Source organism: Salmo salar, chromosome 05 (assembly GCF_965601325.2).
Source record: "Salmo salar chromosome 05, fSalSal1, whole genome shotgun sequence".
NCBI lineage: Eukaryota > Metazoa > Chordata > Actinopteri > Salmoniformes > Salmonidae > Salmo > Salmo salar.
Window position 1 is genome coordinate 25,181,395 of NC_138295.1, and position 13,792 is coordinate 25,195,186.

Consider the following 13,792-nt stretch of genomic DNA (forward strand, 5'->3'; position numbering starts at 1 on the left):
AAATATTCGAATGGGGCCTTCGGGTTCGGAGCCTGCCGTATTTCGTTCGAAACTGTCGCATGCATGTCGCAAGTTGACGTCACTTGCTGCCTATAAACTGCGAAACAGGCGTGGGGAGACTATTGAATTGATATATGAAATACATGTTATTGGATTTTTGTTCATCAAAGTCAAACATCAAGCAAAAATAATATTCTTGTCTAGGTAGAGAAGAACACAGTAAACGCGACCAACGAGGATGTTTAAAAAGTAGGTATTATGCATGATTTCCCTAGCTAACTTGCTATCTACATGACCAGGCAGCTAGTTAGCTAACTATAGCCACTTAGCTAGCTAACTATAACATGTTCTTAGTCTTCCAAATAGACTTATCAACTGATAACTCTTGATTAACTTTCATTTGAATTAAGGGTCAAACTAACATGAATGTGTTTCTATTGTCTCGTTTCAGATTTGATGAGAAGGAAAATGTTTCCAACTGTATTCAGCTGAAGACCTCTGTAATCAAAGGCATCAAAAACCAGCTGTTGGACCAGTTTCCAGACATTGAGTCATGGCTCAACCATATCATGCCAAAAAAGGACCCTGTCAAAATAGTGCGATGGTAAGTCAAGAAGATCATCTTTTCCCTCTTATCAGTGGCCGTGTTCGAGACTATATACAGTCAATGGTTTCAGATCAGCAAGTCCATGATGCACCTCTCTGATTGAGGGGTTGGGTTAAATGCAGAAGACACATTTCAGTTGAATACATTCAATTGGACAACTGACTAGATATCCCCCTTTCCCATTGTGGGTAAATGTTGACCGACTGACTGATCTACAAATAGTAATTAGTAGTTATTTATGATCATGCAAGGTGATTTGTTGATCAGTCAGTCGCAAGTCACCAGCACTGTCTGCTGCAATGTCGAACAAGTCCATTGTATTTTGAATATTTGTTGACATCAGTTTTACTAGCCCAAGATGTACTGTGAAGGAGTGTAGCCTAGCCTATTCCTTACCATCCAAGGCCCTTAAGTTATGTCTAGAGGCAAATTGACTCTGGCAGCCAAAACAGTCTGATACTCCATATACATGTGAATGGATTCTTAATTGCAAGAAATACAAGGCCCTCTACTTTCATATCACATCAAAATCATTTTACAAATGCAAAAAACACTTATTCTACATTTTAACCGTTGCAGCCAACCTTATTTTTTTTACTTTCAACACTTTTCTAGCTTCCTTCTTCCGTTACACACAGGTTTTCGGAGATGCTGGATATCTATTTAGAAACGGTGTCGGGATTGTTGTACACGTTGCATGCTTCGGCTGAGAACCCAAGAGGGCTGGGTATATCCCCCCTTGGGGGAACAAGAGAAGAGCTTGACATGTTGTTTTGTGTTCCGTCATCCAACCTGCAGCCATGAACACATTGAAATCTTGACGGTGAATGGAGAATTGCTCTTCTTCAGACAAAGAGAAGGACCGTTCTACCCAACCCTCCGACTGCTGCATAAGTGTAAGACATCCACTCTTTTTGATGTGCAGGTGTCTGATGAATTTCTGTGTTGCAGTGTACTGTTCAGTAAGTTTCTCTGTTCATATTTTACAGACCCCTTTATTCTTCCACACCAACAAGTAGACAAAGGGGCCATCAAGTTTGTCTTAAGTGGAGCCAATATCATGTGTCCTGGATTGACGTCCCCAGGCGCCAAACTCTACCCCTCTGCCTCAGAAACAGTAGTTGTATCCTTCCTATGACCGATTATGCTGATCATTTATGTTCAGTACAACGTCTTACTGGGCTGTATTGTCAGTGTCTAATAGTGAAAGTGTTTTATTTAGGATCAGGCCCCCTGGGCCCCATCCATGTAATCATATTCATTGTGATCATGATGATGCTTTCAGAAACTAGGAGGTCCAAGTTCCCGTTGGAAATGGCTTACCACTAGATCGGCCCTCAAGTCGGAGTTCCAAGTGGGAAACTCAGACCAGCATTTTGATACTAGTGTATGAGTCACTGACCTTTCAACTCTCTGACCAAAAGATGGTAAAACAAACCATTTACAACCTTAATAATGTGTATAATGTTGCAGTTTGACCCATACATCTGGTTTTACACATTTTAACCTTCCGAACGCACCGTTATGTCAGCTTGTAATGATGTCATACACCAACATTGGTGTTTTTGACACTTCCTGTTAGTATCAAGTGCATGTGAGATGGTGTTTCCTTGACAATTGGTTTCAGGCCATAATGGCGGAGGGCAAGCAACATGCGCTTTGTGTCGGAGTCATGAAGATGTCTGCAGAAGACATGTAAGTATCACATCGTGTGCTTTTTCCTATTTGGGTCTTTCTATAATCTAGGGTACCAGGGAGGATTTCCTACACTGAACAACTTGTTACAGCTGTTGATAAGTCATTGATAATAATCTGCAAAAAATATTCTTCACATCATTACATTAATATAAGGGGGCATAGCTATATTCAATCAAATTCACGAGTTGATGTTTAACCCTTTATCATGGTTGGTGTCTTGATGGATTTTCCCCAAAAATCGAGCGACGTGAAACATTACTTTTCTGACCTTGCATTTAAGATGGCGTTATCGTGTATTAAGCATTAATCAGTTAAATTGGACATTGAACTTGAACCCTTTAAGAATCCTGGATCTAGCTGTCAGACAGTTTTTTTGTATAGAGCTCTCAGAAATGCAGTGATAGAAAAACCACTCAGAACGATCTCTCTATATATATATAAAGCTTTATTACGAGCATGCATGCAAGGTAAAACCAATTCGACTCGCTCTTAGATTTCAGACATTTATACTGACCCAGGATGGGAGGGGTGTTGCACATGCCCTTTGAATGAGTCCAGTACTTCTGCTTATCAATAGATGGATTGTTTCACAGGAAGTTAGAACACGGTTGTTTAGAAACAGACTGGTTATATTTAGGGATGCACCGATATGACATTTTTGGCTGATACCTGATTATTTTCCTTGCCAAAAAAACAAATACCGATAATATTTAACATTTTAGCGGCCTTTAAAACATTCTAGTACAGTTAAATAGTTAACACACACACTGACCAAAAAGTTATTTTGTTTGCATTTACATATGTCCCCATTACCTGTAAAACAATCAAAACCTATTTATTTTACTTATTTGCTGGGTTTCGTTGTTCAGTCTTTTCATTCTCAACCAGGATTTCATCATGCATGTCAAGCAGTGAAGTTTCAGCTGTCTGTCCGTGGCCTCTTCTGTCATGGGTCCTCTTCCTCGGTGCGCACTGTGTCCGTTTCCATCTTGTCCAGCTGTGTCTAACATTTCACATGAACCCTGTTTGTCTGCATCGAAGTAGCGGCCCTTGTCCCTAGCATCGAAAAAGGTGGCGACACAGTAAAGAGGGTCAGAGAGAAGGCCACCGACTCGCTTGTTCACAGCCTCTAGTAGATTACTTTTGCAAGTTTTAACCCCACGGTCTGTGTGGGCAGTTTTGTTGAGCAGGTGTTTCACTGCCATGAGAGGGTATCACGTCTGCTGCAGACACAGTTTGAGTTTATTTCTCCAGTCAGTTGTTTGAATGGAGCTAGGAGTGTTCATGTTTCAAACATGTTCTCAAATGCCATTGAAATGGCAACAGCGGTATGAGAACCAATACATTCTTGAGCATGCAATACGGCTTTCCTTAGTACGAAATCCTCGTCGACCCACTGTGCTGTCAGACTCAACATGCTCATGGGGCTGACGTCGCTGGTCCAAATGTCAATCGTGAAGCTAATAGCAGTGGCGCCTATAGCAAGTAGCTCATGGATGCTGTGTAACTCTGGTAGGGCAGCATCTGAAAAATAGTTCCTACTTGGTAGTGTGTACCGGGGCTCGAGGTGCTCGACCAGTCGGCGAAAGCCAACATCCACGACAGAGAACGGATGATTGTCAAGGGGAATGAATGCCATTATCTTGCCGTTAATGGATTTCGCCTTTGAGTTGTCTCGCTGAAATGTTCTTACTTTCAAATGACTGCTGGACTTGAACTTGTTTAGTTGTTGGAAGTGCGCTCTGTTTTTTTTCTGCTTTTGTTCTAAGTCGCTGAACGTCTGGGGGTGATGTACTTTCAAATGAGTGATTAGGTTTGTGGTATTGAAATATTTCACTTTCTCCCCTCTGGAAATAATAGCAGCACAAACGTTACATATGGCCTTTTTGTTATCATCCTTTGAAACTTCAAAATAGATCCACACAGCAGACATTGTGGGCTAGGTTAGGAATGCTGTGTTGCACATGTAGCGCTGTATTTTTCATGCCGTCATTACGTCATCTACCTATGTTATATAGGTATTCATGTCAGCTTTGACATCGGTTTTGCACAACAGCGTTAAACTAGACAGATCCGATGCCGACATTTGTAGCTAATATCGGCCGATTTCGATCTGCTTACCAATATATTGCGCATCCCTAGTTATATTACAAAAGGGCAACTTGAAACAGTGCGATTTGAGCATATTAGGGAACAGAGCAACCTTACAGACAAGATGAGGAACAGAATGACCTGTACCTTCTACAGGTCATATAAGATAACAAATCAAAATGTACTCTTCCACAATCTCCCCTTTTTATGGTATCTCAGCATAACTAGTCCTGGTATTGGAGCTCTGTAAACCAGGGGTTTCAGACTCCCCTGTCTGGGGGGAAATGGCATTTGTCATAAGAATGTTCTGTCCCTCTTCTTCCAGATAGGGAGCAGAGGGGACAGACAGGTAAACATTATTGCTCACACTTTGCGTGAGAATCCGTTTGACACACAGGCACATACAAGTTACCAGCCAATGAAAACGTAGATAACAGAATAACAAAGGAACAGATGTTTACCGCACTGATAAGCTCACCATCTTCCCAGGAGAAAAGGCTCTCAGAATTGTTCAGTCACAAAGGCTGATATAACCAATCTTCCTGCCTTAGATTGTTCTACCATCAGTCTGTCAGCCGCTAGCACCTGATTACTGACAGACTCGTGGACAAGGCCTTCAGATTTTCCCCATGCTAGTATAAAGCAGTGGTAACTATAGCGGTTATTTTTTCTAAGCGTCAACAAGCTAGTATTTAAAAAAAAGTTCAGGCACCACTGGGTTAACTAGCTCTGCATCTATCAGAGTCCTAGGGAGAAGGGCATACTGGGCATCCATTAACAGGAATGATCTAGCATCCAAGCAGAAATCCGATGGAACTGGCCAGGAGTGAGTGGTGTTTTTCAGGAGTCCAGTAAATACATTTCTGCAATAGGATCCATTTCCAGGTAGCAGTTCGTGTCTCATGTTATGGGGCGAAAACAGTTTATGGGTATGCATATCCAAAATTGAGATTGCAAAACCCAATGTTTCTAACCAAAAGAGTCACCGTAAAACCTAAACTGATACTGCCATTAACATGGTTCTAAAATAATTATGCATTGATACTTGGATGCGCATTTGGTGTCCAGCTGATTTATTTAAGTGTGATATTTTCTCACATCATCTGATCCAGGAAGGAATTTTCAGCTGTTGTGATAGCGCATGTAATGTTTGAGGAATGTCCAGAATATTTGTGTCTCATTCATTACACCAGTGAAGACAGTTGTGCCTGGATCCACATTGGCTCTAATATCCCAAGATTGAACAGAGAAAGCATCAAGGTAATGAGTTCCTTTACATATGTTATTGCGCCTCGGATTGGACACTGAGTCTACTGTGCAGAATTCTATAGGATAGACTATTGCACAACACCCAACGCTCTTCCTATGAATTATTCTGGATATATAGTGCATTCGCTAAGTATTCAGACCCCTTGACTTGTCACATTTTGTTACGTTACAGCCTTGTTCTAAAATGTATTAAATAGATTTTTTTCCCTTAATCTACACACAATACCCCATAATGACAAAGCAAAAAGAGTTGTAATTTTTTTTTTGGCCAAATTATAAAAATATTTTATAAACATTTACATAAGTATTCAGACCCTTTACTTAGTGCTTTGTTGAAGCACCTTTGGCAGCGATTACAGCCTTGAGTATTCTTGGATATTATGCTACAAGCTTGGCACACCTACAGTGAGAGAAAAAAGTATTTGATCCCCTGCTGATTTTGTACGTTTGCCCACTGACAAAGAAATGATCAGTCTATAATTTTAATGGTAGGTTTATTTGAACAGTGAGAGACAGAATAACAACGACAAAAAATCCAGAAAAACGCATGTCAAAAATGTTATGAATTGATTTGCATCTTAATGTGGGAAATAAGTATTTGACCCCTCTGCAAAACATGACTTAGTACTTTGTGATTGCCAACAAGGGTTTTGCCACCGAGGTCAGATGTTTCTTGTAGTTGGCCACCAGGTTTGCACACATCTCAGGAGGGATTTTGTCCCACTCTTCTTTGCAGAGCTTCTCCAAGTCATTAAGGTTTCGAGGCTGATGTTTGGCAACTCGAACCTTCAGCTCCCTCTACAGATTTTCTATGGGATTAAGGTCTGGAGACTGGCTAGGCCACTCCAGGACCTTAATGTGCTTCTTTTTGAGCCACTCCTTTGTTGCCTTGGCTGTGTGTTTTGGGTCATTGTCATGCTGGAATACCCATCCACGACCCATTTTCAATGCCCTGGCTGAGGGAAGGAGGTTCTCACCCAAGATGTGATGGTACATGGCCCCGTCCATCGTCCCTTTGATGCGGTGAAGTTGTCCTGTCCCCTTAGCAGAAAAACACCCCCAAAGCATAATGTTTCCACCTCCATGTTTGACGGTGGGGTTGGTAATCTTGGTGTCATAAGCATCATTCCTCCTCCTCCAAACACAGCGAGTTGAGTTGATGCCAAAGAGCTCCATTTTGGTCTCATCTGACCACAACACTTTCACCAAGTTGTCCTCTGAATCATTCAGATGTTCATTGGCAAACTTCAGACGGGCATGTATGTGCTTTCTTGAGCAGGGGGACCTTGCGGGCGCTGCAGGATTTCAGTCCTTCACGGCGTAGTGTGTTACCAATTGTTTTCTTGGTGACTATGGTCCCAGCTGCCTTGAGATCATTGACAAGATCCTCCCGTGTAGTTCTGGGCTGATTCCTCACCGTTCTCATGATCATTGCAACTCCACAAGGTGAGATCTCCCTCGGCCTGGGGCTCCATGCAAGATTGACAGTTCTTTTGTGTTTCTTCCATTTGCGAATAATCTCACCAACTGTTGTCACCTTCTCACCAAGCTGCTTGGCGATGGTCTTGTAGCCCATTCCAGCCTTGTGTAGGTCTACAATCTTGTCCCTGACATCCTGGGAGAGCTCTTTGGTCTTGCCATGGTGGAGAGTTTGGAATCTGATTGATTGATTGCTTCTGTGGACAGGTGTCTTTTATACAGGTAACAAGCTGAGATTAGGAGCACTCCCTTTAAGAGTGTGTTCCTAATCTCAGCTCTTTACCTGTATAAAAGACACCTGGGAGCCAGAAATCTTTCTGATTGAGAGGGGGTCAAATACTTATTAACCTCATTAAAATGGAAATCAATTTATAAAATTTTTGACATGTGTTTTTCTGGATTTTTTTATTATTCTGTCTCACTGTTCAAATAAACCTACCATTAAAATTATAGACTGATCATTTCTTTGTCAGTGGGCAAACGTACAAAATCAGCAGGGGATCAAATACTTTTTTCCCTCACTGTATATTTGGGGAGTTTCTCACATTCTTCAGATTCTGATTCTCCAGTCCAGATTCTGGCTGGGCCACTCGAGGACATTGATACTTGTCCCGATGCCACTCCTGCGTTGTCTTGGCTGTGTGCTTAGGGTCGTTGTCCTGTTGGAAGGTGAACCTTCGCCCCAGTCTGAGGTCCTGAGCACTCTGGAACAGGTTTTCATCAAGGATCTCTCTGTACTTTGCTCCATTCATCTTTCCCTCGATCCTGACTAGTCTCAGTCCCGCTGCTGAAAAACATCCCCACGGCATGATGCTGCCACCATGTTCCACCATCGGAATGGTGCCAGGTTTCCTCCAGACGTGACGCTTTGCATTCAGGCCAAAGAGTTCAATCTTGGTTTCATCAGACCAGAAAATCTTGTTTTTCATGGTCTGAGTCCTTTAGGTGCCTTTTCGCAAACTCCAAGCGGGCTGTCGTGCCTTTTACTGAGGAGTGGCTTCCGTCTGGCCACTCTACCATAAAGGCCAGATTAGTGGAGTGCTATAGAGATGGAAGAACCTTCCAGAAGGACAACCATCTCCACAGAGGAACTCTGGAGCTCTTGTCAGAGTGACCATTGGGTTCTTGGTCACCTCCCTGACCACGGCCCTTCTCCCCCAATTGCTCAATTTGGCTGGGCAGCCAGCTCTAGGAAGAGTTTTGGTGGTTCCAAACTTCTTCCATTTAAGAATGATGGAGGCCACTGTGTTCTTGGGGACCTTCAATGCTGCAGACAGTTGTTGGTACCCTTCCCCAGATCTGTGCCTCGACACAATCCTGTCTCGGAGCACTACGGACAATTCTTTCGACGTCATGGCTTGTTTTTTGCTCTGACACGCACTGTCAACTGTGGGACCTTTTATATAGACAGTTGTGCCTTTCCAAATCATGCCCAAATCAATTTAAATTTCCACAGGTGGACTCCAATCAAGTTTTAGAAACATCAAGGATGATCAATGCACCTGAGCTCAATCAAGTCTTATAAAAGGGTCAGAATACTTATGTAAATAAGGTATTTGTTTTATTTGTAATACATTTGCAAAAATGTCTAAACCTGTTTTCGCTTTGTCATTATGGGCTATTGAATACATTTTAGAATAAGGCTGTAATGTAACAAAATGTGGAATAAGTCAAGGTCTGAATAGTTTCCGAATGCACTGTAAATAACTTTTCATAGCCTAGTCGGCTTATTCACAATATGATCTGGTAATGAATTAACATGAAACAGTGGTGGAAAAAGTACCCAACTGTCATACTTGACTGTAATAAATGTCTCAAGTAAAAGTCACCCAGTAAAATTCTACTTGAGTTAAGTATATTTTAAACCAAATACTTTAAAGTATCAAAAGTAAAAGTATAAATCATTTAAAAACCAGATGGCACCGTTTTCTTGTTTATTTATTTACGGAAAGCCACAGGCACACTCCAACATTCAGACGTAATTTACAAACGAAGCATATGTTTAGTGAGTCTGCCAGATCAGAGGCAGTAGGGATGACCAGGGTTATTCGGTTGATAAGTGCGTGAATGACTATTTTCCTGCCCTGTTTAGCATTCAAAATGTAACAAGTACTTTTGGGTGTCAAGGCAAATGTATGGAGTAAAATGTACAATATTTTAAGGAATGTAGAAAAGTAAAAGTAGTCAAATATAAATAGTAAAGTACAGATACCCCCCCAAAAAACGTAGTAGGTAAAAATATACTGCTCAAAAAAATAAAGGGAACACTTAAACAACGCATCCTAGATCTGAATGAAATAAATAATCTTATTAAATAATTTTTTCTTTACATAGTTGAATGTGCTGACAACAAAATCACACAACAATAATCAATGGAAATCCAATTTATCAACCCATGGAGGTCTGGATTTGGAGTCACACTCAAAATTAAAGTGGAAAACCACACTACAGGCTGATCCAACTTTGATGTAATTTCCTTAAAACAAGTCAAAATGAGGCTCAGTAGTGTGTGTGTGGCCTCCACGTGCCTGTATGACCTCCCTACAATGCCTGGGAATGCTCCTGATGAGGTGGTGGATGGTCTCCTGAGGGATCTCCTCCCAGACCTGGACTAAAGCATCCGCCAACTCCTGGACAGTCTATGGTGCAATGTGGCGTTGGTGGATGGAGCGAGACATGATGTTCCAGATGTGCTCAATTGGATTCAGGTCTGGGGAACGGGCGGGCCAGTCCATAGCATCAATGCCTTCCTCTTGCAGGAACTGCTGACACACTCCAGCCACATGAGGTCTAGCATTGTCTTGCATTAGGAGGAACCCAGGGCCAACCGCACCAGCATATGGTCTCACAAGGGGTCTGAGGATCTCATCTCAGTACCTAATGGCAGTCAGGCTACCTCTGGCGAGCACATGGAGGGCTGTGCGGCCCCCCAAAGAAATGCCACCCCACACCATGACTGACCCACCGCCAAACCGGTCATGCTGGAGGATGTTGCAGGCAGCAGAACGTTCTCCACAGCGTCTCCAGACTCTGTCACGTCTGTCACGTGCTCAGTGTGAACCTGCTTTCATCTGTGAAGAGCACAGGGCGCCAGTGGCGAATTTGCCAATCTTGGTGTTCTCTGGCAAATGCCAAACGTCCTGCACGGTGTTGGGCTGTAAGCACAACCCCCACCTGTGGATGTCGGGCCCTCATACCACCCTCATGGAGTCTGTTTCTGACCGTTTGAGCAGACACATGCACATTTGTGGCCTGCTGGAGGTCATTTTGCAGGGCTCTGGCAGTGCTTCTCCTGCTCCTCCTTGCACAAAGGCGGAGGTAGCGGTCCTGCTGCTGGGTTGTTGCCCTCCTACGGCCTCCTCCACGTCCCCTGATGTACTGGCCTGTCTCCTGGTAGCGCCTCCATGCTCTGGACACTACGCTGACAGACACAGCAAACCTTCTTGCCACAGCTCGTATTGATGTGCCATCCTCGATGACCTGCACTACCTGAGCCACTTGTGTGGGGTGTAGACTCCGTCTCATGCTACCACTAGAGTGAAAGCACCGCCAGCATTCAAAAGTGACCAAAACATCAGCCAGGAAGCATAGGAACTGAGAAGTGGTCTGGGGTCCCCACCTGCAGAATCACTCCTTTATTGGGGGTGTCTTGCTAATTGCCTATAATTTCCACCTGTTGTCTATTCCATTTGCACAACAGCGTGTGAAATTTATTGTCAATCAGTGTTGCTTCCTAAGTGGACAGTTTGATTTCACAGAAGTGTGATTGACTTGGAGTTACATTGTGTTGTTTAAGTATTCCCTTTATTTTTTTGAGCAGTGTACTTTACACCACTGATGACAAATACATTTTGTTTTCCTTGTTACACCTGCAATTTTAAACAATACCAGGGGTTTGAAAGTAGCCAATTTGGAGCTCAAATTCAAGTAGACTGCTGGTTTAGGCCTACCTTAAAATCAGACATTGACCTCAATTTGGTGTTTGAAAAGTCCTTGTAATTATTGTAGCCAATTTGTAAGCTCTGCTCCCATATAATTATTAGTGATCTCATTTTTTATCTGTTTTTGTGAGCGATGTGCCTAGTTTTGTTTGTTTCCCGCAGCTTCAATTGAAGGGCGTTGACCTACTCTGTGCGGTAAAACCACGTACGGTTATTGACGACAACATCTGTTGGCTTTCGATACAAATCCTTCCATTATGTGTGCCTACGTTGGCCACAGACTACAGAAAGATCGCCATGCATCCAGTCTATTTAGTCAGGCAATGTCCACAATATTCTCACATATATTAGAAAATAATCATTTGAATATCAATGCATTGCAGAGGAGGCCTAAAAAAAATACATTCTTAATGGAAAACTTCACCCAAAAACTATTTTGGTACGTTGTTTCATTAGTCTATGGTTGATATACAATAGTCCCAAAATGTTGTATCATATGGGACAAAATTCTATATTTTGAAAGTTCCATATCTTAAACCTGATTGCTGACATGCACAATATTTTGGCAGTATATCAACAATGGACTAATAGTTTTTGGGTGGAGTTTTTCTTAAGTGGTAATGGCCTACTTTTGACACTTTACGCTTTTTTGGGGGGGGGGGGTGGATTCTATATTAGGCCCTATAAGCAAATTACAATTAGGTGTTCAAAAAAGTCCCTGAATTTGACTCGCCAATGTATGTGTACTCTGCTTAAAGGATGTGTAGTCCAAGGTCTGTTTTATAGGTGGAGTTATGGGCCAATTTGCATATTTACTTTGATTCCTCTAAAGTACACATGGAACTGCATAATATTTTTCTTTCAAACCATTTTGAAATGTTGATCAGTCACATTGGCCCCCTTATTTATAGAAAGACCCATTCACACCACAGAAATGTACTTGTAGGGATGGCTCATAATGATGGCTGGAACAGAGCAAATGGAATGGCATCAAACATGGAAACTATTCCACTCCAGCCATTAATGAGCCCATCCTTCCCAATTAAGGTGCCACCAACCTCCTGTGTGTGATTTTATATATATATATATATATATATATATATATATATATATATATATATATATATATATATATACACTACTGTACTTTTGTAAACTTGCCTAATGCTCATTCCATTTCACTTTTTTTGTGAGCAGAGAAAAAGTCAACAAGGGAGTAGGAGTTGAAACTGTTCACTATCTTAATGATGGACTGTGGCACATGAAGACGTATAAGTGAGATGTCTTCAACCCCCCCTGGACAACGTGAAGCTCTTGACAGTGAGGCTGCCAGTCGATTGTTTACGTCAATGGACTTAGCTGTGTAACTAGCTGGAGGCTTTGAACCAATCCCCAATTAATGCACAAATAAAAACCTGCATTCAAGATATTTTCCCTTTTTCACGGCCTTTAAATTTCATGGTTTCTTTGTCAAAGTCGTTGGGATTCACTTGCTACTAGGAGCAAAACATTTGAAATGGATTGTAGATCATAGTACCACGTATATATGCTGATACATGGATTTATGTTAAATCAAATAACTCTTTAACAAATTGGAGGCTAACTGAAGATAAACTCCCAAAACAAATAAAAATGGTCACATTCTCTTTTCATTTAAGTGCCAACTTTTCAGGTGTTGTATGTATGAGAACAAGTAATCTAGCTGACACTTGTCCATATTAAATCTACTCCAGGGTGTACAATGACGCATGAATACAGGCGTGTTTTTAAATGTGTGCATATTTCCGAGAAATGATTCAAAAGGGGTGTGGCAGATTTCAAAACGCTTCAGAGATAGGGAGCCGAGAGGATACAGTTATGCTATCGAGGAGAAGCAGACACCTGCTTATTAACAAATTCACACTCCTACATATGGTGGCCCCTTTTCGGGTCACAAAGCAGACTTTATCCCAATTGAGAACCACCTAGCCTTGGTTGTTGGATACAGCCGTGGTCCTGTTCATCCTGTTCTGACAGCATTAGGAAATCAGTAGAGAATGTGATCAAGAAATAAGATTTGTCTCTAGACTGAAAAGCAGACTTGGCCTCGGAAAAACCTGTCCCACCTGCTTTCCAATCTCTCAGTAGTCGTTTAAAGGTTATGGGTATGAAATTAGGGCTTTGACATCAGTGAAAACAAAATCCATATCTTCCACTTAAAACATCATGGACACTGATATACTGGAGCAAATTAACTGATTACAAAATGAGGGTTACAGTTTCAGTGGGGTATTAAGGAATGGGCCTGACGCAAGCGTTTGCATGTCCTTCAAAAATCAGCCATATTACATTACATTGTATTAGTCCCAAAAATAAGTTTACAAAACGTTAGGAACACCTTCCTAATATTGAGTTCCACCCACTTTTGCTGTCAGAACAGCTTTAATTCGTTGGGGCATAGACTCTACGCCCATGTTGCTCTAATGCTTCCCACAGTTGTGTCAAGTTGGCTGGATGTCCTTTGGGTAGTGGACCATTCTTGATACACACGGGAAACTGTTGAGCGTGAATCAGTATAGTTGCATTTCTTGACACTCAAACCGGTGCGCCTGGCACCTACTACCCCTGTTCAAAGCCATTTAAAATCTTTTGTCGTGCCCATTCACCCTCAATGGCACATACACAATCCATGTCTCAAGACTTAAAAATCCTTCTTTAACCTGTCTCC

The 13,792-nt window shown here is 41.9% G+C and overlaps 1 protein-coding gene across 1 annotated transcript; it reads left to right on the forward strand.

Moving 5' to 3' along the window:
- Nucleotides 1–48: 48 nt before the first annotated feature.
- On the forward strand, nt 49–12,513 carry tma20 (Translation machinery-associated protein 20). The gene is given in 6 exon segments (NM_001141426.1): nt 49–249; nt 452–604; nt 1,406–1,503; nt 1,597–1,730; nt 2,235–2,302; nt 12,283–12,513. Coding segments are annotated over 6 exon segments (546 nt in total). The 5' UTR covers nt 49–238; the 3' UTR covers nt 12,365–12,513.
- The last annotated feature ends 1,279 nt before the right edge of the window (nt 12,514–13,792 follow it).